At 35.9% G+C, this 27,486-nt stretch overlaps 1 protein-coding gene and 1 long non-coding RNA gene across 3 annotated transcripts in view; both read right to left on the reverse strand.

The window, feature by feature from the left end:
* LOC134200577 (uncharacterized) overlaps window positions 1-27,486 on the reverse strand; it is a 481,544-nt gene that overhangs the window by 175,802 nt on the left and 278,256 nt on the right. The window lies entirely within an intron of this gene.
* LOC101743267 (uncharacterized) overlaps window positions 1-27,486 on the reverse strand; it is a 117,114-nt gene that overhangs the window by 32,720 nt on the left and 56,908 nt on the right. Inside the window, exon 6 of the mRNA XM_062673703.1 lies at window positions 7,998-8,256. Coding sequence (XP_062529687.1) covers window positions 7,998-8,256 — 259 coding nt within the window. The remainder of the gene's footprint in view (window positions 1-7,997; window positions 8,257-27,486) is intronic.

Below are 27,486 nucleotides of genomic sequence, written 5' to 3' on the forward strand. Positions count from 1 at the left end.
CTTATGTCTCAAGGTGGGTGGCGCAATTACGCTGTGGTGGGCTGTGAGCTCGTCCACCTATACAAGCAATAAAAAAAAACCGGACTATGAATAAATAAAAACAAAGCGATGACATTTATGTTTCTGAAAGTTTCTTAATAACTTACTTAAAACAGATTAAGGAATATTAGAGAGAGGCGAAGCAAAAATATGTAAAATATAGATATGAAGAATGTCGGTTGAAACCTCGGGTTTCGGACTGAATAATGAGGTCTCGGTCTGTCCCTAATATTATTTAAAATTATGGAACCGACCTCATATTTCAAAGTTAAGAATGCGATTATAAATCTTTGTAGAAATTGCTTTGTTCGAGAGGCGGGTTGTAACAGAAATATTTGTTCACGAAAATGCTTTCCTCGCATTTTTGAAGTGTTGTGTTGCCTTTGCAAAATTTGCGAGTTGAATTTAGTTTGAAATAACACATTTTATTGGTGAAGTTCATTTTACAATATAACTAGCGACCCGCCCTCGCTTCGCTTCGGAAACATTAAAAGACACATGAAACAAAAAAAAAAAAAAATTGTAAAAAAAATTGCCTATGTTCATCAGGGACAATGTCGGCTTCTAATGGAAAAATAATTTTTCAAATCGGTCCAGTAGTTTCGGAGCCTATTCGAAACAAACAAACAAACAAATCTTTCCTCTTTATAATATTAGTATAGATAATATTAGTATAGATAAGGATTGCTTGGAACGAGAACTTTTGAATATCTCTTGTGCGTTTCTTATTTCGCAGTCACACTAATATTATTATATACGAAAATAAATCTGTTTTTTTTTTACGTTTTCACGCCCAAATAAACTACTGAATTGATTTTGTAGAAATTTAATATGGAAATAGTTTGAATTTTCGGAAATAATATAGACTAAATTCTTCCCACTGCTGAGCGCGCTATATAAAGTGTAGTCCATGCGGGTGGAAAGCTGGTTGATGTATAAGATTCAAATAAAATTACATTAATACATGACTTTAAAAGTATTTGTCCCACAGTTACTATCAAAAGTACTGGTTGAGCAAGTTGAAAGCCCACACGCGTTCCGCGTTGAACGGAGAACAGTCATTGTTCCAAAGTAATTAAGGCTTCAATCTTGTGATTCAAGCTGGTCAACGACATTCGCATCGTGGTATCTTTCGACTTGGCAACCACTCAATATTATGTAGGCTGTCTTATCTTAGCTATAAAACCACATTCACCACTTTCGTACCACTTTCATCAAATAAATTTAAAGTAATAGTAATATTTATAGAATTATTATCTGAGAAAAATGCCTTAAGTAAAGTGCGTGTCAACTTCGAAACGCGACTGGAGTTTACTCTTTAAGTGCAATTTTTTTTATTGCCTAGATTGGTTGACGAGCTCACAGCACACCTGGTGTTAAGTGGTTACCATGGAGTGGAGCCCGTAGAGATCTACAACGTAAACGCGCCACCCACCTTAAGATATAATTTCTAAGGTCTCAGTATAGTTACAACGGCTGCCCCGCCCTTCAAACCGAAACGCATTACTGCTTCACGGCAGAAATAGGCGGGGTGGTACCTTTAAAGGAGTTAAGCATTATACTTCTTAAATTATTCAAATCATGTATACTTTATTCATAGGTGGCTGTATTCAATAGATAGTCTTTTATATATAAAATGATATATGGGGACATCAAAAGTGCTAACTCTCATCAAGCGTCTGTCTATTACCAAGGACCTATCAGGTGCTACGGAAATTCTGAATGATAAATGAAAAACAATCAGAAAATAGTATTTTATTTGGCTTCCGCGAGTCATAGGCATAATTAATACTAAAAGGCTTATTACATTTGGCTGAATTTAGTCGACTGAATTCAGAAGCAAATTTAGAAGCTTCTGATTATACTGTTCTAAATTCAGTTACTGAATCAATTTTCAGTTTAAGCGCGACGAAGTAAGACGTATCGTGTGCGTAAGAGGATGGCCCCATTATTGTCTAGACAACAACAAACATTTTGTTTTTTTTTGTTTCTTGTTTCAATTTATCAAAAAAAAAAAAGAATATCGGCGAAGATATATTTATTGCTGTGCGGAATGTTAGCAAATATGAACATTATGAGTGATTTAGAACCAGCAGACTTCAAAAATTATCTATAAATGGATTCGATCTCGTTTGACCTAATATTAAACCTTGTGACACCGTTTATTCAAAAGCAGGATACTATCCTACGATAGTCTATTATATATCTATTATATAACTATTACATATATCCTACGATAGTATAAGTCCAAAAGAAAGATTGGTTGTAACATTAAGATTTCTTGCAACAGGAAATTCGTATCAAGATTTAAAATTTAGTTCTTCAATATCCCAACCCCTGATGACTAAAACTATCCCTGAAACATGTGGGGCTATTTATAAATGTCTGGCACATTAAATAAAGGCGACCGAAATTAATACTTTTTATTCGGAAGCAAAAAACAAACTAAATCGTCCTTACGCACGGAGAGCTATGGGACGACTGAATGAAGCCATTCAGTAACTAAATGCGATTACACGATTCTAAATGCGTTTCTAATTAGGCTTCTAAAATATTCAGTCAGTCAGAAACCATCCTTGCTACTGAATTCAGTAGATTAACTTACTTAATGCTATTACACTTAACTGTATTCAGTAGCTACTGAATTCAGTCGTCTGAATTCAGCCAAGTGTAATAAGCCTATAAGGCGAATAATAAACACTAGTCGTTTTAATTATAATGGGATATTAATTGTGATTCCGATAATTCCAAAAATGAAATTCATTCAAACAGATTAAAAAATAATAGAGACTCTCTCTATTATTTGATGAAGCAAAAATATGTTAAATAAAGATATGAATAATGTGGATTGCCGTGAATTATTATCGTTTCTTTTTCTTATTATTACTGCAAAGTTATGAATATTTATTTTAATTTTAGTGCTAGCAGAATTAATTTATCGCAATACAATAAATTCTACATCCACACATACTTAGCACAAATTGCACTAAAATAATATTTTAAGCCCTAGATCGGTCACATGTATCGGACACGGTGGGATCGTGCACCGGTTCCCGGTCGTGCGCGGTGTTCCACAGGGGTCGGTGCTCGGCCCTCTTTTGTGGAATATCGGGTATGACTGGGTGCTGAGGGGTGCCCTCCTCCCGGGCCTGAGCGTAATCTGTTACGCAGACGACACGTTGGTCGTGGCCCGGGGAGTGAGTTTTGCTGAGTCTGCCCGTCTTGCCACCGCTGGGGTGGCGCATGTCGTCGGCAAAATCAGGAGCTTGGGCCTCGACGTGGCGCTCAGTAAATCCGAGGCCATGTGGTTTTACAGGCCCCGGAGAGTGCCACCTGTCGATGCCCATATCGTGGTTGGAGGCGTCCGTATCGGGGTCGGGGTGCAGCTGAAGTATCTCGGCCTCATTCTGGACAGTCGTTGGACCTTCCGTGCTCACTTTCAGAACCTGGTCCCTCGTTTGTTGGGGGTGGCCGGCGCGTTAAGCCGGCTTCTGCCCAACATCGGGGGGCCTGACCAGGTGACGCGCCGTCTCTATACAGGAGTGGTGCGATCAATGGCCCTATACGGGGCGCCCGTGTGGGGCCAGTCCCTGGCCGTGGGGGTGGCGAGGCTGCTGCAACAGCCGCAACGCACCATCGCGGTCAGGGTCATTCGTGGTTATCGCACCATCTCCTTCGAGGCGGCGTGTGTACTGGCTGGGACGCCGCCTTGGGTTCTGGAAGCGGAGGCGCTCGCCGCTGACTATCAGTGGCGGGCTGACCTTCGTGCCCGGGGCGTGGCGCGTCCCAGCCCCAGTGTGGTCAGAGCGCGGAGGGCCCAATCTCGGCGATCCGTGCTGGAATCATGGTCCAGGCGGCTGGCCGATCCTTCGGCTGGTCGTAGGACCGTCGAGGCGATTCGCCCAGTCCTTGTGGATTGGGTGAATCGTGACAGAGGACGCCTCACTTTCCGGCTCACGCAGGTTCTCACTGGGCATGGTTGCTTCGGTGAGTTCCTGCACCGGATCAGAGCCGAGCCGACGGCAGAGTGCCACCATTGTGGTTGCGACCTGGACGCGGCGGAGCACACGCTCGTCGCCTGCCCCGCATGGGAGGGGTGGCGCCGTGTCCTCGTCGCAAAAATAGGAAACGACTTGTCGTTGCCGAGTGTTGTGGCATCGATGCTCGGCGACGACGAGTCGTGGAAGGCGATGCTCGACTTCTGCGAGTGCACCATCTCGCAGAAGGAGGCGGCGGGGCGCATTAGAGACGCACAAGCCCACCACCGTCGAGTGGGGGCCAGGGAGGCGGATCTCGCCCAAGCCCTGGCCCTCTAAGTGTTTCGGGTCCCCCTCATATGTCGGTCTGGGGACCGGCGAGAGGGACCTAAGAAGACGTCGTGCAAGCTGCTCTGCACGCGTTTTACGCAAGAGCATCCGGGTGATGGAAGGCCGGCTATCCTCGACCCACGCTGGTTCTGACCCAGCGGGGTATTCCGTAGGATAGCTCACTCTAACCGGCGCCATCTAGGCGGGCTCCGGATAGCCTGCCGACCGAGAGGGCTGGTGGTCGTGGCGCCGACGACCGCCAGTCCGGCGTCCCGAGGGGGAGGGTGATGGGAGAGATGTGCTCCGCACTAAACACTTCACTTTCCCCCCTTTGCCTTTTCATGAGTTCTGTCTCATGTGAGGTTTGGACGTTGGTTGTTGAGCGACAGGAGGTTTTAGTCGGTTCGACTCCGACATGCTCCGCTCTCCGTCCCCAGTGTAGGGCGGGAAGTCCGGCGATATCCTCCTGACCAATAAAAAAAAAAAAAATTAAAAAAAAAAACCCTATATCAATTGCATATGCAATTTCGAAAAGGGCACATGTCGCATATTTTGTCAAATACGTTTTTTCATATACCTACATGTAGTTTTGAGGTTTACCTACACCCATTTTATAATAATTCCAGTAATTTTCAATTGCTGATTAACACTAAAATCTATCTCAAAAGTTTATATTTTAAATTTTACACTGCTTTAGAAAATAATCAGTTTTTTTTCATTTCCTGAACATTTTACATTTTCAGAGATGTGCCCTTTTCGAAATTGCATATTCAATTATATATTTGATTAATATAATGGGTAATGTATTCATTTCGTGTTAAATTTTGCTGCACTAACTCAGTTTGTAGTAAAATATGAATTTTAAGTACATATTTACTAAAATAATCACTAGGTGGAGTGTAACAGTTCAGTACAATACAGTTTGATAATTAGTCTTACGTGATGATGTCGAAGTAAAGTGAAGATTCTATTTAAATAAAAGCAAAAAGCTTTTTTGTGAACGGTCGATATTACTGCCCATCAAGATTTAAATGAAATGAGTAAATCCCAAAAATCATGTTACTTATTAATTTCAAACATGGAGGGAGGACAGGGATGAATCGAGTTGTAGGTAATAATGAATGTTTTTAGGCTGCTTATTTCCTCAAATCAATATATCAATAGATTACTGGTGTTAGGACCTCTTGTGAGTCCGCACGGGTAGGTACCATCACTCCGCCTATTTCTGCCGTGAAGCAGTAATGCGTTTCGGTTTGAAGGGTGGGGCAGCCGTTGTAACTATGCTGAGACCTTAGCCTTAGAACTAATATCTCAAGGTGTGTGGCGCATTTTCGTTGTAGATGTCTATGGGCTCCAGTAACCACTTAACACCAGGTGGGCCGTGAGCTTGTCCACATATCTAAACAATAAAAAAAATTAACTTTACCAAGCATCTTCAGAATTAGAAAAATAATCCGAAATAAATTGACCTGAACATGTTGTATACTTCGTTTTGATAAATTACAAATTAGGTTTAATGCTATGTTTCTGTTCCGACTCGACCGAAATTATGAAAATTTACATGAAATTTTGCAATAACGCTTTTAGGAGTTACTACGTTATGTTAATACTATTCTTAGTTTACGATAGGGTCGCGAAGGTAAACAGTACGAGGTCGCAGAGGCCCGTAACTGGCCAGTTAATTATAGAACCTACTAACGCTTCACAAAGGCCCATTCTGTTTTACAATGGCTTGCCGTTTTTAATTAAAATGCACCCCGCGAAGAGATAACACTGTTGTCCCAATTAAACGCGGACGTCGAAAGTGTCGTTAATTTTAATTTTGTTGCTTGTAATGCGACTGACATCTGAGCTCAGTCCTGGTTTGTTCGTTTTAACTGATAGAGGAGTGAATTAAAAAATTTTTTTTTGGAACGAACTTCCTTATCGGACGATGCGGAGGGTTACCCTAACCGGGAAAAACGTCCGTAACGTAAGATTTTTATTATTTATGTATAGTCTTAGTATAATGGCTATACAGTGTCTAATTGATGACGGCTATTATTATTATTATTCATATAAGTAGCTGTTTCTTTGTATATTATTATTATATATTTTTTATAAATCATTGTGAATAAAATAAAGTTGATAACTTTGTTAAGTAGTTTTTTATTATTAATAAAAAATCGTATACCTGAATGATTATTTTCTTTATACCTCGAATAGAACTTAAAATTAATATTTTTATAATAAGGAACTTCGTTCCTATCCGGTGTCCCACGACACCACATATTTTTTTTTTATAAAACTTCAAGTTATCTCTTCTTCTTCTTCTTCACCTTATCCCATTAGCTAATTTTTCTCTTCCATTCTCTTCTATCAGCAGTCATCTCAACACTCACTCCTCTCTCTCTCTCATATCGTCATTCACACACTCCATCCATGTCTTCTTCAGTCGACCTCTTCCTCCTCTACTTTGTACTACATATCCTGGTCACATGCATCTCATCAAAACTTCAAATTATCAATTCTGTATATAAGAGGAATAAGCAAGAGTTTTAAAAAACTGAAATATCAGCAGATGTCCTGATTAATGTAAATTGAAAAAAAAATCTATATATTTCGCAGTTTTGTATTGATTATTCTATTTATTGTTTTATTTTTAAATCTAGCAAATTCCTAGTATGAATAAAAATTTCGATTTGTGTATTAATAATGCTTCGGCTCCACCAAGCGATATAAGAATGCCTTTTGACGTCTTTTCTAGATTAAAATAACTCTCCCTATAAACTTAGCACGGACGTTGAGTTATTCGAATCGGAATTTCATATTTTACTTGAACTAGCCCGGGTGCAATATCGTCAGTTTCACAATATTTTACTTGATTAAATTCCATTGCTGACTGTTTGGCTAGACAGGTGACGGATTTTATTAAGTTGGTTGCTGACGTATTCTGATTAGTAATTGGAAAATTTGAAATTAAATATATACCGCAAAACAGCCGCCGCTTCGATAATTAGTTTTCTTAAAATTTTAACTACGAACATTTCTTTGACTTTTTGGTTTTCGGATAAACATCAAACTAATTATGATGAAATTCGATATGAGTTCATCTATATATTAATACGTGAAGCAAAAACCTTTTTACCTTTAAAACATTACACACATTACCATCTATTTGACACAGACGCGCATATGTATATACTCTTTTGTTCATTGTTAAATTCTGTGGTCAAATTGAGAATAGATTAATATTGTTTGTCTTAAATATTTTTCTAAGGTGTAGCCTTGGCGAAATCTGGGATTATAGAAGTGTTTTTGACAATCGAACAATAATAATGTTCAAATTTGAAGGGTGAGGCGTGTAATAAAAATCAAACCCGTAAAATTATAATTTGCGTAATTACTGGTGGTTAGGACCTCTTGTGAGTCGGCATGGGTAGCTACCACCGTCCTGCCTATTTCTGCCACAAAGTAGTAATGCGTTTCGGTTTGAAGGGTGGGGCAGCCGTTATAACTATACTGAGACCTTAGAACTCATATCTCAAGGTGGGTGGCGGCATTTACGTAGTAGATGTGTATGGGCTCTGGTAACCACTTAACACCAAGTGGTCTGTGAGCTCGCTCACCCATCTATGCAATAAATAAATAAAAATTAGATTTAAGTCTTACCTGAACTGATCTCTAGAGTTGAGTGTCTCCTGTTTAATAGAAAGTATGACGGGTCCGAGATCCTCGTCATTAGTAAAATAGTTCCAATGTTCTGTGCCGTAGAAGTACTTTTCGTATGTTTCCTGCTCGACTGAGGTAAGTTCGAAGCCTCCCGATCTTTCCCATTGTTCTTCAATAACAGTTTTCTTCTTGGGCGTGCTGCCTCCGTTGCTGCTGTCTTCAGCTGCTTCATCCAAAGAGCCAGACCTTCCGTGGCGATCTATAAACAAATTACAAAAATCAGAAATACTACGTTTCCCTACTAATCGATTCTCGAAACTCATGTACGCATTTTATGAAAAAAAAAGATGTGTGGTGTCGTGGGACACCGGATAGGAACGAAGTTCTTATTTTAAAAATATTAATTTTAAGTTCTATTCGAGGTATAAAGAAAATAAAACTGGAGGTTTCGTAACAACCCACGGTTATTCGGTAACACTTCATTCACGGTTGTTTGCATAAGAGTTAGTATATTGCGCAAACGAACGCTCCGAGATCGTGGTCAATGAATGATAAAAAAATATGTTATTTTTTGTACGTTATTACAAAGTTAAGTCGTACACTGTGCGCATTACTAATAAAAATCTTACGTTACGGACGTTTTTTCCAGGTTAGGGTACCCCTCCGCATCGTCCCATAAGGAACTTCGTTCCAAAAATAATCTACTTCTGTAAAAATCTAATAAAATGCATGAAATGTATTCTTGTGTGAAATAGTAGCTTCTTGCTGGAAAATTTTCAATCATCAAGTCCCAACTCCAACACTGTCAACAATGAAACGCCGATCAAAGTGTACAGAAGCAAACAAAAAAAAAACAAAAAAAAACTAAAATTACATTCGTATTTCAATACGGAGTGCAATTCCGATGAATATTTTACTTTGAGCATCTCGCACTTGATAAAAGCAGTTTCGTGTTTTTCACTCTTTTACCTTTTTGAATAAGCAACAGAACGGGAAACGGGCGAATACGAAAACGGGAACATAATGTGTGCGAGATACATAATTTGACGAAACAATATTTCTGTATGAACTTTTATTATTTTCTTGGAGGCAGCACGAAAATTCTCATTGTTAATTCAAAACCGTCGGAGCTGCGACAATTGGATTATTTGATACGTTCCTGTGAGACGACAGGTGATGTGATGTTGTATATTGTAATAAATGTACGTAGGCATACGACTGCGTTATGCTTCTTAGGAGATTGTCGGTTTATTTTCAGTTTTACTTTCGCTTGACGACGTCAATTATCCGCGCAAATTTAATATTAAGGATTTTTTTTTCAAATGGAACTGTCAGATTAAAGACGCAACTTGTAAGAATTATGGATACTGTATCCGCGACTGTAACGAATGAATGTTGTATTCATTTTTTACACATTATTAAATGCACGGTCATGAATAGTACATCTTGAAAATGTTTAAGAGTTGTCCAAATTAGCTCAGTAACTATAGCGGGCTGGGTTTTTGGTATCTAAAATATGGAATTTACTTTTTCAAAAAAATCTAGACATTTTAAACAAGGTGATCTATTAGGTAAATTTCAATATGGCGTATGCGATTTCTTTTTTTAATAAATAAAAAACTAAAAGGGTGAAATAAATTCGATTATTAAACCTAAAACAAAACCAGACCGAATTAAAATAAATAAACTAAAAAGCGAAAAATATAAATATACCTTTGATGTTAGTAATGTCATTGCAGACGTGACTTTTAAATTAAACGCAAATATCTATATATTAATACGTGAAGCAAAAACTTTGTATCCCTTTTTACGAAAATTGCGCGGACGGAGGAGTATGAAATTTTCCACACTTATAGAGAATATAGAGAAGAAGTGCACAATGCTAATATTTTTTTTAAATAATGCATAAAAGATACATTAAATCAATAAAGAAAACATTACACACACTACATACCATGTATTTGACGCACACACGCATGCATACATTTATTGTCAAACTTTTGTTCTTGACGTCTGTTGTCAAATTGAGAATAGATTAAATATTGTTTGTCTTTGTTGATATTTTTTATAGTGTAGTCTTGGCGAAATTCGTGATTATAGAAGTATAAAATACAATCATAATAATGAACAATCTTACAAATCCAATTAATTATAGTCGAATTTCGACTACTGCGGGTCTTTAGTACTTTTAATTACATGTTTGCTTGCTTTTTTCTCACAAATAATAAAATACAATGACAGTACAACAGTACGACAATTAAGTTGCAGACGCGGTAAACGTTTCTGAAAGCGCTGAGCCGATGTCGTTATCGCCTCCACTCATATCGGGCCGCGTCACAGACCAAAGCCTCCAGCTTTGCATGTCAACTGCGCGTCACTACACTCGTTCGCATTATCTTCATTTCTTTTCATAAAATATTATACATGTCCTTTGAATATTATGAAACGAATGATCGAATAAAAGTTTCTTAGGAGTTTATTTCCTATTACAATAGCGGTACATTGTTAACGGGCTCCCAATTATCGTTAACAAAGCACAAGATATTTTTTTTAAACTTAGGAAGGCTCTTTCGTTTATTTCATAACAAAAGCCTTGTCTTGTTGCAAAACGTACGCTAAAACGACCCTAATGAAATTAAAATAAAATTCCATGAAAAATTAATGGTACAACTCTTACAGAAAACATGATAAGACCGTCTTAAAACGTTTCTATTGTTTACATATTGTATGTGAATTGTGAGTATACGTCTGCAAGGCGCGCCAGATTGCTATGAAACATGATCCTATGCAAACAATTTATATACATCTAATGGATTTACGGTGCCTCCTATTTATTATTCGTCTTGCCGACGACAGGTTGTATAGACAATTCTCATAGATTAGATAATATGATACGTACGTGGTTATTATGCGTATATCAACTGAGTGCGTTATCGTATTTGTAATGAGTATTTATAAGTGATGGGCGTGTCTAATTAATTTTGTTATCTGTTAGCGTAGATTCGGAAAAAGTCACAAGTATGTTAAATTAAGCCATGACATTCAAATAGTGACGTCTATTATAACTGGACTCAAAAATTCCACTGAAGTATGAAACCTAGGTCTATGAAAAATGCCAAAAAAATATAATCGAATCCAAGATAGAGATATCGTGAGGAATAAAGGTATTTTGCGAAAGGTGTCCACAATGTTCTTCACAATGTGGAGCACTGTGAGGAACGATGCATGTTTGTTAGCTTCAACGTAAAAAGTACTTGCGGAACTTTACAATCAATAGTTTATACATCAGAATAGTAAATAGGCTAAAATATGGTCCGAACAACGCATGACAAGTTAGTTGTGTGATTAAATAAAGGTAAGATCTTCGCTGAGCGGGTGAAATAGCTCGATACACCGACGGTCCACATGCTATTGTTCGGAACTTGATATGCAAACTTTTCTTGAAAATGACCTCGCTCGGTTACACTGGCATATCCTCTCAAGGCTACCAGCTTAATGAAAAAAAAAAGAAGATGATGCTAGAGCAATTCAGGCATCTGTCAAATATTTTTTGTTTTATGACAGCCAACGCTACAATTTCAGGAGATTGATTTTCCTCATACAATTAGCGATAGTCACAACGGGTTTTCCTTCTATTATTTGGTTAAGTTGTAAAATCTGCGCCAATGATTCAGAAACATTCAAATATTAGGTCTTTATTTAAATGTGTTCTAAGTATGATTCAAGCTGCCTTAATAATGATTTTCTTTACAAGATGGCATCCGATGAAAAAGAAGACACTATTACGACGATTGACGTAAAATTTTACATTTGATAAAATGTATTAATTTTACAAATTAACAGAACTTAATTGTCACTTGCTTAATATTTTGACTGGTAAAAAAGGGTTTTGTGTGCGCGGGATTTGTTTATTTTTTTAACTGATGACTTACCTATTTCTAGAGTGAAGCGATCAAATTTTAAGCGTGATGTACGGTATAACCGTAAAACCTATTTTCTTAAGGTGGGCGGAAGAATTCACGTGTTTGTGGAGTTCGGTAATGAGGTAAAACTATAGTTGACTTCGTCGGTTGTTTAATAACAATTAATTTCACAAATTCAGCTTTAACGATATTGTGGGCATACAGCATCTCTTGGAAAACCCTGTGAATTTATGAAAAAAAAAAAACAATAGCTTTCTTATTGATTCAGATTAAATTCACTTGGAGATAGTTAATAGTCCATCACAGTAATCAACTCTTATGCTGGTACTTTTGTCTTGATGGGAGCACAGAGCTGGGATGCAGTTGTTTGTTTTCCAATGATTAGTCTGGATTTTACTAACTCACTTTAATACACACACTCACTTACAAATGTTCTATGTTTTAAACGTTATTGTTATATTTTATATGTTAATTTTGTCTATACTAATATTATAAAGAGGAAAGATTTGTTTGTTTGTTTGTATTGAATAGGCTCCGAAACTACTGAACCGATTTGAAAAATTCCTTCACTGTTTGGAAGCTACACTATCCCCGAGTGACATAGGCTATATTCTTTTTTTTTTAATAGGAATCTTTGCTAAAACTCCTATAACGTAACCCAAGATTATTCAAAACAATCTTTATAATTTTCTTTTTTTAGTAAGCTGACGCAAGTAGAATGGTTGATGTGTGTGTTGTTAATTTGGAAATTTTTATTAAAGTCTCGAGCGAAGCTGGAGCGGGCCGCTAGTAATTAATAAATGTTAATGTTAAAGGTTACGGTCACGAGGACCGGATCCGACTTCCGCGGAACCAGGTTTGTTATACGACTGTTCTTACTGTTCAATTGCAACTTATATTATATTATAAAGTTAAGGATTATTTACTAGATGGCACTACGTGGGAATGAGGCGTTCGCTCCTGGCCTTTTCATTTTTATTATTATTATTATTTTAATTGTATTTTTTGACTTGTTTTTTCCTTAATTGTAAATATTTTTATTTATTTAAAAAAAAGAAGGAAATATTTGAGAAAAAAGAAAAAAAAAAGAAAAAGCCTGCTGAGTTTGTTTTGTTTTTTTCAGGACTGTGGCTTTTTTCGGAACCGGTGGTAGAGTTAATATAGTTATTTTTATTTTGACATTCAACAAGTGTGTCATACTGACATCTAAGTTGAAATAAATGATTTTGAATTTGAATTTGAATTTGAATTTGACTTTAAATAAACGTGCAGTGTGGCGTTATTGCTTACTAAGATGTTCGGCCGTATTACACCGAACAGATATAAATCTCATGGACGCGGAATATGTAGTCAACCAAATGATCGCTATAAAATCACATTCGCAATAACGTTGTTGTGTTCTTGTAGCCCCGATTTAATCGCTGGTAGCGAATTCCTCCTAAACAACGTAAACTCTGTTTTATTTGTTTTATTCAAACACACCTGTTCACGTCTGAAGTTATTACACGTCGAACTATTTTTTTTTATTTTTTTTTTATTGCTTAGATGGGTGGACGAGCTCACAGCCCACCTGTTGTTAAGTGGTTACTGGAGCCCATAGACATCTACAACGTAAATGCGCCACCCACCTTGAGATATAAGTTGTAAGGTCTCAGTATAGTTACAACGGCTGCCCCACCCTTCAAACCGAAACGCATTACTGCTTCACGGCAGAAATAGGCAGGGCGGTGGTACCTGCCCGTGCGGACTCACAAGAGGTCCTACCACCAGTAATTACACCAGAAAACTCGTAATAGTCAAAACGAGTCACTTGATAGTAAAAAACTATAGAATAAGGTAGTTTTAATCAAAATTCAATGTCACTTCTTGTTAAATAAAGCGTGAATCCAAGCGAATCCATTTAAAAATTATTTTTAGCTGTTACATAAGGACTTAAAATCCATTTCCATTATTTCGTTTTAATCCTCGGTTGATACTCAGTCAGTCGGCTTTGGCCCCTCGGTTCGTGGACGTACCGGGATTATATATTTGCAGCTGCCTTTACACCTGGATGATTTGAGGAGTGTGCCTTAGTGAGTCAGATGTCGTCGGGAGTTCAAGTGTCTTATACTACTTGTCTTCAATTGAATTCGAAGATGACGTAGACAAAAATGTATTTGTAAAAGAATTGTTAACAAAAGTGTGAACTCAAGTGTATCGAATATTTTTGAATTTATTTCGTAATCGATCGTGGATGCGAGTGTAAATAATAATAATGTGTTTAAATAGGGACAAGGGAATGTTAAAAAAATCTTAATTGGAATTTTACTTTGCCATTATTGTTATTAATAAAAATGATGTAGACATAAATATTCACATAATTTGATTATGTCAACATCGTTTATAAGTTTGTGGACCACGGCGCGGACAATGTCCGAATAGATTAAGAAAAAATGACATTTTCCTCAAGAAGCTGGTTATATATTTAACTAGTGTGTGAGTTATGTCTTGTTAAAAGTAATATTAATTGGATTTAAATCTGTAGGTACTAGAAATATATTCGTTCAAAGTTCGGATATATATTATATCAGAGTTGTTAGCTTAATTTACTATAGTAAATTAAGCTAACAACTCTGAAGTTATATATAACTGATTTTTATTAACCAAAATTCATGAGATACAATTATCTTATATCTTTAAACGAGCAATTCTTGTATATCAATATATATACCTATATATAGTCTGAATCTCAGAAACGGCTCCAACGATTTTCATAAAATTTAAAATATAGGGGATTTCGGGGGCGATAAATCGATTTAGCTACTATTTATTTTCAGAAAATGTTGTTTTATTCGTGTTTTCAATAATCAAATTTATCGATAATTTTGATTTTTTCTTTAAATAACCAGCTCGTATTTTTTTATTCGTCTGTCGATAAGATCGAAAAATATTACATATTCATATTTCATCATTTTATCAATAATTATTTATCAATCATTTTATCAATTTTATCAGTGATTCGTATTAAAAAATAAAAAATACCGATCAAAGCTCGGTCATTAACTTGTAAGACACACACATATTTTTTTCACTCATCCCTTGAAGTACAAATATAAGGTGAACACTGATTTCAAATACCTTGTTAATATTAAGATGCATAGCCATTTATTTCACATTTGACGCTAATGGGAGACGCCGAGAGAAAATATAACAGGTATTGCCTGGATTATGCTGAGCGATATTATTATTTAACGAGAGCTATTTCATACATACACTGGTGGTAGGACCTCTTGGGAGTCCGCACGGGTAGGTACCACCACCCCGCCTATTTCCGCCGTGTAGCAGTAATGCGTTTCGGTTCGAAGGGTGGGGTATAGCCGTTCTAACTATACTGAGATCTTAGAACTTATATCTCGAGGTGGGTGGCGCATTTACGTTGTAGATGTCTATGGGCTCCAGTAACCACTTAGCACCAGGTGGGCTGTGAGCTCGTCCATCCATCTAAGCAATAAAAAAAAATACAAATATCATTGCCTTAAACTTACTACCTAGTCAGGTCATAAATTCTGTCACATGTTTAATGTAAAATAATTGAAACAAGTTTATTCATTATGTAACCATTCATATACCAAAATGAACTTAACAAAACATAGATTCTTATGACACTAAAGTTTATTCAAAATGACCTCCGTGATTTTGAATACAGGCCTTCAATCTGCGCGACCAGTCGTCTATCGCAGCACGAACGAGGTCCATGTCAATATCGGCGGCTGCCTTAATCAAGGATGTCTTGAGTGACTCTAAATTGGGATGAGGCTTTGAGCACGCCTTTTCCTCCAAGTGTTTCCATATCTTGTAATCTAACGGATTCAAATCTGGACTGGAGGAGGGCCAGTCTTCGTGCCGGATGAAGTCGATTTCACGCGCCGCCAGCCAGTCTTGTGTGCTCTTCGCTCTATGAGCTGGCGCAGAATCTTGTTGGAATACCCAGTGCCTGTTATTGAACATGGTATGAGAAACAGGTTCCATAAGGTTCGTCAGGACTGTATTTTGATACACAACTGCATTCGTTTTTACACCTTTCTCACAAAAATGTACCTCTGTTAAGCCCCAATAAGAAACTCCCAACCATACCATGAGCGAGGATGGAAAATGACCTCGTTGGACACGCGGAATACGGTTGCTCGCTTCTTCACTACTGTGTGCGTACACCTTATCATTTTGTTTGTTGTAGCTCTCTTCTACGGTAAAAATTTTTTCATCCGAAAAAAGAATTTCCCGATATTTTTTTCCCGCGTACCGCTTCAACAAAGCACGGCATTTCTTCAGTCTCAGGTCCATTAGACGAGCATTCAAACGATGTCCTGTTTTTCTTCGATATGCCCGAAGCCCTAAGTCTTCATTTAACACCCTTTTTACCCTGGTTCTGCTTAACCCCATCTGAAGGGCCAACAGTTTCTGCTTACGTTTGGGATTTCTTTGAATTTGCGCCTTCACAGCTTTTATCACTGCTGGAGTCCTAACAGACCGAGGGCGCCCACTTCTTGACCTGTCATCTACACTAGAGTCTTCATTGTATCGTTTGATGGTACGATAAACGAATCTTTCGACGAAATTTTTCAGTATGTTAAAAATTTGAATTGGCGCGTAACCGCAACGATGCAACGCAATAACTGCAACACGGTCTTCTTTAAGCGTCCACTCCATATTTGAGTAAAATTCTAAAAGTATACATTTTTATTTTCATGAACAATTCGGAATTCGAATTCAATAAACTTTTTTGTGGCCAGCATTCTAAAAGAAAAGTTTTTACTGTGTGACAATACTTATGACCTGACTAGTTATTTATCCAAGAACAGCATAGTATTGATAGTATGAAATATAGTAAAGTGGAGTATGGTAAAGTACAGTTGTATGAGTAATAGTTTAATTCACGTAATCAACAAGATCTTGTATGAACTGTTATATACATATATATACAAATACAAAGTGTGATTTGCCGCTGATTTGCTAGGTTGTGTTCGTAAACGTGGCAATTGTAGGTAAATTAAGATGAACTCGGTTGAAGCCGGATTGTGGTAAGTTATTATAATATGAATATGTGGATTTAGGTATAAGTTCGCACGGAGCTTATGAGGTTACACGTATTAAGTATTATGAGCTTCATGTGGTTCTGTGTGTCACTGTTTTGAATAAATTTGAGAATATATGAAGGTTCTAGACTTCTAATCAAAACAAATCAAATCAAATAAAATAAAAAATTCAACATAAATGAAAGTACATATTTGTTGAACGTCAAAAGAACTACCGCCAATTCACAAAAACTAGCCTCTGTCCTGAGAAGAATTGGCATGAAACTCAGCGGGCATGTCTTTTTTTTTAAAATAAATATTCATTCTTACAATGAGTATTATAATCGAATTATATAAGGCTGAACATAAATAATTTCATCTTGTTTGTTTGTCCGTAAGCCATAATGGTTTCAAGCGAAGATTATGGCTGGATAGATGAAACTGGAAACGCAGATACCTCAATTAATCTAAAAAAAAAATCAAAACTAAATTCGTCTGAAGGTTTGTATTGAGTTTTATAATCTCATTTTTTTCTTTCTAATTTTAGAAGAGATAGAAGGAGTGCGAGCATAGTTTAGACGTCTTTGACGTATATTTCTGACGTTTATTGAACTGAAACTGATTATCTATATATTAATTCGTGAAGCAAAAACTTTGTATCCTTTTTTACGAAAATTGCGCGGACGGAGGAGTATAGAATTTCCCACACTTATAGAGAATACAGAGAAGGAGTGCAGAATGTTAATTTTTTTTTAAATTATGCATAAAAATACATGAAATCAATAAAGAAAACATTACACACACTACCATGTATTTGACACACACACACATACTCTTTGTTTATTGTCAAACTTTTGTTATTGCTTAAAAGTCTATAGTCAAATTTACTACTGGTGGTAGGACCTCTTGTAAAAAAAGGTCTTGATATCCGACTAGAGTTGTCCAATAAAATAAAAGTTGCTTATAAGTTTTCTTTGTCCGTACAAGTATGCAGCGCAGCGATACATCAAATCACTTAATTTAAGGAACCCCATGCCGCGAAATGGAGTGATCGATGGCTTTCTTAAGAATGCAGATCAACTACGGAAAAAGCTGAGATTTAGAACTCTTGTTTTGAGGTGGATATTGGCACTGATGTTCTTGATGTCTATGGACTCCTATAATCACTTAGCACCAGGTGGCCCGTGAGGTCGTCCATCCATGTAAGTTGCAAAATATCGGGAATTGTGTTTTTTAAAAGTCATACTTTTTAAATTTTATTTATTACGAAGTCTATTATAACTTTCTTAAGAGCACTTAAGATTATCTATACTAATATTATAAAGAGGAAAGATTTGTTTGTTTGTTTGTTTCGAATAGGCTCCGAAACTACTGGACCGATCTGAAAAATTCTTTTTCCATTAGAAGCCGACATTGTCCCTGATGAACATAGGCTACTTTTTTTATTTTATTTTTTTGGTTTCATGTGTGTTTTAATGTTTCCGAAGCGAAGCGAGGGCGGGTCGCTAGTTAGTTATAAATTAGTGAGTATTAAGTAGCATTTTCTCTATGCGCATTGGATGTGTTTCGACTAATGTTCAATTAAATTTGACACGTTAAATTTCTTAAGAAATGTCCGTAAAGTCTCGTGATCATTGAAATCCTTTAATCATTCGAATCAATTGAACTTTTTTTTTTTTTTTTATTGCCTTTGTAGGCAGACGAGCATAGGGCCCACCTGATGGTGAGTGGTTACCGTCGCCCATGGACTTCAGCAATGCCAGGGGCAGAGCCAAGCCGCTACCTGCCGCTTAATACTCTCCACAAGCCTTGTAAAATTGTATCGAGAAATCAATAAAAAACAACACTGAAAATCACTTTATTTCAGGTACGTAATCGTTACTAAGCACAAAACAGCGTAGTTATACATTCAAGTTGATCGCTGTGAATTATTAATTCGATCCGAAACTAGTACATTCGTAAACAAATATCGATAGTATTGATTTAAGTCGGTATATTTATCACGGCACCGAACCAAGTTCGGATTTGGTCGACAAGGAATATCCATTTTGTGTATAATGCTTGACTAATATCTGTTTACTTGAGTTAAATACTACGCAGTTTCAATTTGAATGTTAATATGTAGTCGATTTAGGGCAATTTTACTGTTTACTGCTGATGTCGATGCAAATAGGCATTTTATAGTGAAAAAGAAATATCTCAGAACAAAAAATATCAAACAAGGTTGCAGACATATCAGTGAATTGGCTTTTTACTAACATTTGGGTTCTTCAATAAAATATTGATGACATATTAGGCTTTTATTGGACACTTTGCTTAGGGGGCGGTATTATTTTATCTACACAACAGCTTTAAACTTAGCCGTCACATGTAACTTGGGCCATACGTTTTTTATTTTTATTTAGAAGACATAAGTCTATATATAGTATATATAGTAGTAATAATAATAAAGAGCGATTTGAATCTTTGACATTACAATATGCTAATTGTAAATGCCACTGCTCTATAGCGGGTTCTCCAGTACCAGACTGTTCCAATAGTCAAAATCAATTTTCTGGTTCTACCTCTAAGCCCGTTGTAAACAACATAATGAAACCTGTGCTTACTAAAAACATTATTAAAATATTCAGTGATGAACTAGGAAAAAATATGGGTGTAGTGCTGAATGATCTGTGTTTGGGACAATCTGTCATAAATTATTGTATGCCTGGGGCTTCATGTACCCACATACTTAATAAAATTTTAAATGTGACTCATTGCCCTAACACAACAATAATTATAATGATTGGGAGAAGGGGAAATGCAGATATAAGAGATATAAAATATCAAATAAATCAATTATTAACACTACAGGTGAAAAAGATCATCATGTTTGCATTTCCATTTATTCAGAGTATGCCAGCAGAAAATAAAATAAGACATAGCATTAATGATTTCATGCAGACAATTTCTAATGTTAATAATTATTATGTCATGACACCATGCAAATCAGAAAATACATTCTATACTATTGACATTAATTGCATGATAAAAAATAAATGTATTATTATGACAAAACCTAACAAATACTATTTAGGTAGCTACAATTTTAGACAAGTAGCAAACTCGCTACATTATTTTTTACATATTTATCTAGCCATGAATTTGGCTAATCAACCTACTGCTTCTTTTGAGCAGGAAAAAAATATGACATTTATTAATTTGGAATCCGTTCCAAGTCATTTAAATTAAATCCTAAGACAACAGAGTTTACCTCTTGCAGTAAACGTGATTTATTTGGACACAACCCATCAACAAATAATGTTTCTTTGAAAACAACTGTGATCAACCTGGTGCATCAGAACTTACAAGGCTTGATGGGTAAAGAACTTGAAATTGATTTGTTCCTAGATTTTAATAAAGTCAATGTTCTATGTGTAACTGAACATTGGCTTAAAAAATATGAATTAAATTGTAATTTTAAAAATCACCAGGTTGTGAGTTCCTTCTGCAGAGAGAATGCTATACGAGGTGGCTCACTGATCATTGTTAATAAAGATTATAAATGTAAGGAACGTAGAGACATTGTGAGCCTCTCTGTGGAACGGATTATTGAAATGGCCTGTGTAGAGCTTGAGCGATTCATTGTTGTAAGTGTGTACAGACCTCCTGATGCGTTATATGATTCTTTTGAAAATATTTTGGAAAATGTATTGCTAAAGCTTTCTGTCTCTAATAAACAAATTTTTGTATGTGGTGATTATAATATCAATCTTTTAGAAAACACAAATACCACTATTAGATTCAGAACATTGTTAAAGTCATATAACCTCCCAAACTTATTTCTAGAGCCTACTAGGACAACGACCACATCGGCAACATGTTTAGATAACATATTTACAAATGTAACACCGATTAACAAAAAAATTATTAATCAATTAACATCAGACCATAGTTGACAATTTGTGTCTTTTGAATCTATTATGAATTCTAAAGATAAAAATACTCTTGTGATTGTTCCTATTAATAAAAAACGAATTGAGAAGTTTAGAAATAATATTAAGCAAGAACATTCAGAAATTATTTATAACAAAAACCCAAATTTATCATACCAAAATATGTTTGAGAGAATTAATATGGTCTTTACTGATGTATTTATTCCTAAAACTGTAACATTAAAAAACAAAACGGTGTTCAGCGAGTGGGCCACCACCGGAGTGTACAAAAGTAGAAAAAAATTGTATGATCTGTATTCTGAAAAAGCTTATAATAATGATGAAACATTTCATCAATATGTCAGGAACTATTCCAAACTATTTAGAAAAGTTTGTTTAGCGGCAAAATCTTTACATTTAAGTGATTTAATCAAAAATGCCCCTGACAAGATAAAGATGACTTGGAACATCATTGGTAGAGAAAGTGGAAAAGTCAGAAATAGCCATCAAGAATTCTCGTTAAAAATAGACGATAAATTGGTAACTAGTCATGAAGATGTGGCTAATGCTTTTGAAAAGTTTTTCTTTGACATTCCAGTTTCAACTACCACATCTCTAAATTCATCCCCCACAGCAGCTGAAATATTATTGCATAACCATGTCAAGAAATGCAATGAAATTTTTAAATTTAAGAAAATTAATTCAAACAATATAATAAAAAGCTTTAATAGCCTTAATGTAAAAAATACAGCTGACTTGTGGGGAATATCAGTAAAGGTTTTGAAGTCTGTAATAGACATTATTGCTTCTCATCTTGTTAGTATTTTTAATGATTGTATTAAGTGTGGTGTATTTCCTGACTTAATGAAACATAGTAAAGTGATTCCTCTTTTTAAATCTGGTAGTACTGATGACCCCTCTAACTATAGACCTATTTCAGTACTTCCTACGTTGAGTAAAATCTTTGAAAAAATTATTTTGACACAACTTTTAGAACATTTTAAATCAAATAACCTGCTTCATAATAAACAATTCGGGTTTACAAGGGGTCGCTCTACAACTGATGCAGGTGCTTATCTAATCAAAAATATATTTCAATCTTGGGAGGAATCGCATGATTGTCTTGGAATTTTCTGTGACTTATCCAAAGCATTTGACTGTGTTGAACATGAAACATTGGTGAGGAAACTACATCACTATGGTATTAGGGATGGTGCATTGGAACTTATTACTTCCTATTTATCAGGAAGGATACAAACAGTAGATGTGAAAGGAAATAGATCTTCAGGCACCACGTTGAAAATGGGTGTACCTCAGGGTTCCATTTTGGGTCCTTTTTTATTTCTAATATATATAAACGATTTGCCTAGTTTTATTGAGTCCCGACTCGAGGTCGTATTATTCGCAGATGATACATCTTTATTATTTAAAATTAAACGACAATTACAAGTCTATGACGAAGTGAATGATGCGATTTCGTGTGTGGTTCATGGGTTCCGTATCAATAACCTATTATTGAATAGTAAGAAAACGAAATGTATTAAATTTACTTTAAAATGTATTAAATCATCTTTAAATGTGAGACAAGTAGATAGTAATGTAATTGTTTCTGAGGAATCATTGGAGCTTGTTGAGTCAACCGTATTTCTTGGTATAACAGTGGACTCCAAACTGCAGTGGGGACCTCATATTCATAAATTGGCGAGTAAGCTTAGCTCTGCAGCATACGCAGTAAAAAAAATTAGAATGTTAACAAATGCGGACACGGCCCGTTTAGTTTACTTTAGTTACTTCCACAGTGTCATGTCCTATGGCATTTTGCTATGGGGCAATGCGGCCGATGTAGAAATGATATTTATTCTGCAGAAAAGAGCTATACGTGCTATTTATAACATGCACTCAAGGGAATCCCTGAGGGAAAAATTTAAAGAAATTAAAGTTCTCACTATGCCATCCCAGTACATCTTTGAAAATTTGATGTATGTTCGTAAACATATTGAGGAGTTTCCTAAGATGTCGGACATACATAATAGAAATACTAGGAACAAACACAAGCTTGTTGTGCCGATGAGTAGGTTACATAAGATACGAAATTCATTCGGGTGTTTGTCTGTGCGCCTGTTCAACAAAATCCCACAAGATGTTCAGAACCTACATATACATAGGTTTAAGAAAACTATTAAAGAACATCTGTGCAATAAAGCTTACTATAAAGTCAATGATTATCTAGAAGATTGCACAAAGTGGGAATGAGTTGCTCGCTCCGGGAATTTCAATATTGTAAAATTGTTATGTTATAATTACTTATTGTAATATGAATATTTAAAAAAAAAAAAAAAATTTTTAAAATAAAAATAAAAATCTAATATTAAAAAAAAAAAAAAAACATGCCCGCTGAGTTTCTTGCCAATTCTTCTCAGGACGGAGGCTAATTCTTGTGAATTGGCGGTAATTCTTTTGACGTTCAATAAGTATGTACTTTCATTTATGTTGAATAAAACTTTTTTGATTTGATTTGATTTGATTTGATTTGATTTGATATAGTCTACGTGATATTGAGAGAAACTAGTGCATTGGCAATGTCATGGGCAAACAAGTTGCTACCGACCATTGACAATGAGACTTTTGTTGCTCTAATGCAATTGAGAATTTGATTTCGTGTTTTACTGAAGACTTATTACTTATCAAAAATTGAAATCCTGTTAAATGAGAATAAATTCCCCAATTATTTACACTTTGAGAGATGAGATTGTGTTTGCTATCTCATGAAGACAATCTTCCATTACGGGGATTGAACTAGGGAGCCTAGGCGACCCTTTGTTACAAATTACTGTAACTGACACGCTATTATGCACACATCTGATATCCAGGAGATATCTGTATCTTGTACAGAACAATGTATGACGTTCGTACCTTTGTAGTATGTCAAAGATAGAAATAGATAGATAGCATTGTTCCTGATTGTAAATAGGTGTTTAGATGTTAGCAATTTAGGCTATAATGTAAATATGTTTTGCCGACTGCCTGACGGAATAACGAATGATGGTAAGTTTTGTTCGGTCGCAAAGTAGTCAGTTCTCTTGTTTGAAGGATGCCCCATATTAGAATGAGCCTTCGCCTGGTAGTTGTGTATGGTGGTATTTTGGTGTCACGTGGACGGACGAATTATAACACGCCTTACCGCTACTGCCTAAATAAATAATAATGCTTAATTAATAAAATAAATAAATTTAAATTAATATATTAAAATAAATAAATAATAATAAATTGATATAAAATAAATTTCAAAATTAATGAAATACGTAATGCTTAACTAAATAATTTATACGTTGCTATTCCTTCATCTTGTACATTTTTTTGGCACAAGCATATATTTTATTTGGAAAAGCCTTCTCCTAAACATTCTTGCCTAATTTTAGTCAGAGCTTAGTCTCTTCGCTCAGTACATTACACCCGATGTCTTATTCATTAGGCCACGATTTATGTGACAATGTGGGCAGTGATATCAAACGTAGCTATGTAATACAACATCATAAGCCTTGAAACGCTTACGTAATTTTACAAATTTTAAAATCAATCGGTTTAGAGACACACGAACAAATCTAAAAATTTACACTAGTGAAGCCCGACCACAATTCGCTACGACTATCGCGAAATGGAATTAAATATCCATGTATTTATAAAAAAAAAACTTAGCAAAAGGCCTAACATACGGGAGGAAAAATAGAGTCATAAACAATTAGGGAAATTAAAAGAAGAAAAGCAAACAATACAATGCTATGTTTAGTTTTAGATTAAGATGGATTCGGTGAACGCTAATTGAAATATTCGTCTGTGCACGAAAGCCTTTTTCGGTGCACCGAGAACAAAACAGCTTGCACAGTGATCTAAAAACAATAAGCATCGTTTCTTTTTATTTAATCTGTTTCGAAGGCTCGAATAGACGATGCTGTAGTGAAGATTCCGTGTAATTAAAACCAGGTAAATAGGGCCCCGGTACGGGCACTCAAAGAAAGCTAATTAAATGTTAATTGCGAATCTTTTGTGTTTGTGCGTCTTTAGCGTAAAGCGAAAGGCTTATCTGGTTTATTCAAAGTGCTCATTTAATTTAGGATCTTTTCCAACGTGTTTTTTTTAAAATACAATACAAGTATAAATTACAATTTTTAATTTTTACATTTTGATATGTATAGCACAATGTATATGTCACCTCCCACTTTAAAAAGTAAGGTCGAAGTCCAAATTCTATTGTCCCATTCTTTAAACCGGAACGCATCAAGGCTTCGTGACTAAAATTTGGCAGGATGTTTGAACCTGACCATGTGGGCTCACAATACGCCCAACCGCCAGTAAGAGCAAATTCGCGTGAAGAGTGACGTCGTGACATCGTGCTTTGTGATTATTATCGCCTTAATGTACCTATCTTTTGAGTTCAAAAATTCAAATTGTGTTGTGGCATGCGGTAGAAAGTCTGAATTGTAAAGTACAACTGCCACCTCAACCTCCATTAAGGGAATGCATAAAGGCTTCGCAACTGAAATTTCTAAGACAGTAAGTAGTACCTATCCATGCGGACTCACAATACGTCCTACCAGCTGTCGAAGTTAAAGTTGCAGCTGTTCAGAACGAACCTCGTGATTGCTTTGAATTAAATAAATAGCATAGTGATATCAATCTAATCACGAGCGCACAAGATTGATATTAGAGGGGCGGGTAGAGGAAGACAAAAGACAAGAATATGTCGTGAGGATGAAACTGCTATGAATAATTCTTGGTAAAGTAGTAGAAATATCCGGAGCTTCCAACTGTGTAACTCTATATTCTGATCAATAATCTTAAAGTGATAAATATCTGTTAAGATTTTGATAAAGTCTTGAATTATCTTTTTTTTCATCTATTCGTCAACTAATTGGTTTTGTGGCGGTAGCCATCGTAGAACACAAGATATTTGACAGATGCCTGAATCTCGCTTACGACATTTTCAAGATTAGCTTGCATATATACAAGTTCCGAAGATAAACATTCGGACCTTGTTTGTAATATAGGGAAATTAAATAGCTTACAGAGAATTACAGCTTTTTATTTTAAAAAACTGTTTTCTCTCTGTATGAAAAGATCTTATCGATTAGAATGCTGAACAATATAGCATTCTTTAATATCTCATAAGTACTACCGGGAATTTCAGCGATTCTAAACGATAAGATTTTTTCATAGAGTTATTAAAAATATTAAAATTACTAAAAAAGCCACCTGGTGGGGGGTAGGGAGACTAATAATCGACCGTAGCGACGCCTGCTGGACCGGACTTTAACTGAAGCAAAAATAAAAATGAGAGTTGCGCATCTATCTCGAATATATTAAGTGTATAATCTATGATTCGGACCGTCGGACTACCGAGCAATATCACCCGCTCGGTGGAAGATCTTCCCTTTGTCGTATATGTACAGTTTTGCTTAGTAGCTATTGATGTGCTTTTGTATAGTCAATAAGAAATTGGAAACAGCGTTTTCTTCGGTTTTCACGAGTCATAAACATAATTAAAACAGCATTTACGATTTGATATAGCACTTTTTATTGTCACTATAATATTTCTGACAGTTTGAATACAGTTTCAGTCATAAACGAGTAATAAAATGGCGGAAAAAATATAATGTCAGTAAAAAAAACGAGGACGTTGAAGTAGTTTAATTATGGAAACGGTTTTAAAAAGTAAAATAGGCAAGAACAAAACAAAGGAGGAAATTCATTACAATCATAATTTTTTTTTATTACTTAGATGGGTGGACGAGCTCACAGCCCACCTGTTGTAAAGTTGTTACTGGAGCCCATAGACATCTACAACGTAAATGCGCCACCGACCTTGAGATATAAGTTCTAAGGTCTCAAGTACAGTTACAACGGCTGCCCCACCCTTCAAACCGAAACGCATCACTGCTTCACGGCAGAAATAGGCAGGGTGGCGGAACCCACCCGCGCGGACTCTCAAGAGGTCCTACCACCAGTAAACTTAATCTAAATCTTGATCTGTCGGTGATCGAATTTCGAACACTGAACGAACACTAATAATTGTAAATTATCTGAAATGTTTGCTTCTGGGAAGAACAATGAAAATTAAAAAATACTAACTAGGAAACCGATACTACGTATTGAACAACTTAAATAACAGGAGAGAAGCGTGTAATTAAATATTATTTACTCGGGAGAGAAACAAAAGCGGTAAATTGCTCTGAAACTTTTAATACGTGCTCGTGATACTCCGTGTTATTAATATGTTATTAGATTTTAGTGTACACACACACACACTTGGGCTACTTTAATTACTTTTTTGGTGTTGCTTTGATCGTTGAGCGAACTCATGGTCTACGTTTTGTTAGTTTAGCGAAACCTACAGACGTCATACCGTGAATGCCACTGATATCGATTGATACATGAGATCGAAGTACTGTATTGTGCATCAGCTGTTACGCCTCTACAAATCGAAACGAATGACTGGCGGCTGAAATAGAAAGTAAGGTTGTACCTACCTACGCGTGTGGGCTCAAAATACGCCCTTCCAGTAATTACGCAAATAAATTATGGCATTCAGAATGTAAACAATTTG

Source organism: Bombyx mori, chromosome 18 (assembly GCF_030269925.1).
Source record: "Bombyx mori chromosome 18, ASM3026992v2".
NCBI lineage: Eukaryota > Metazoa > Arthropoda > Insecta > Lepidoptera > Bombycidae > Bombyx > Bombyx mori.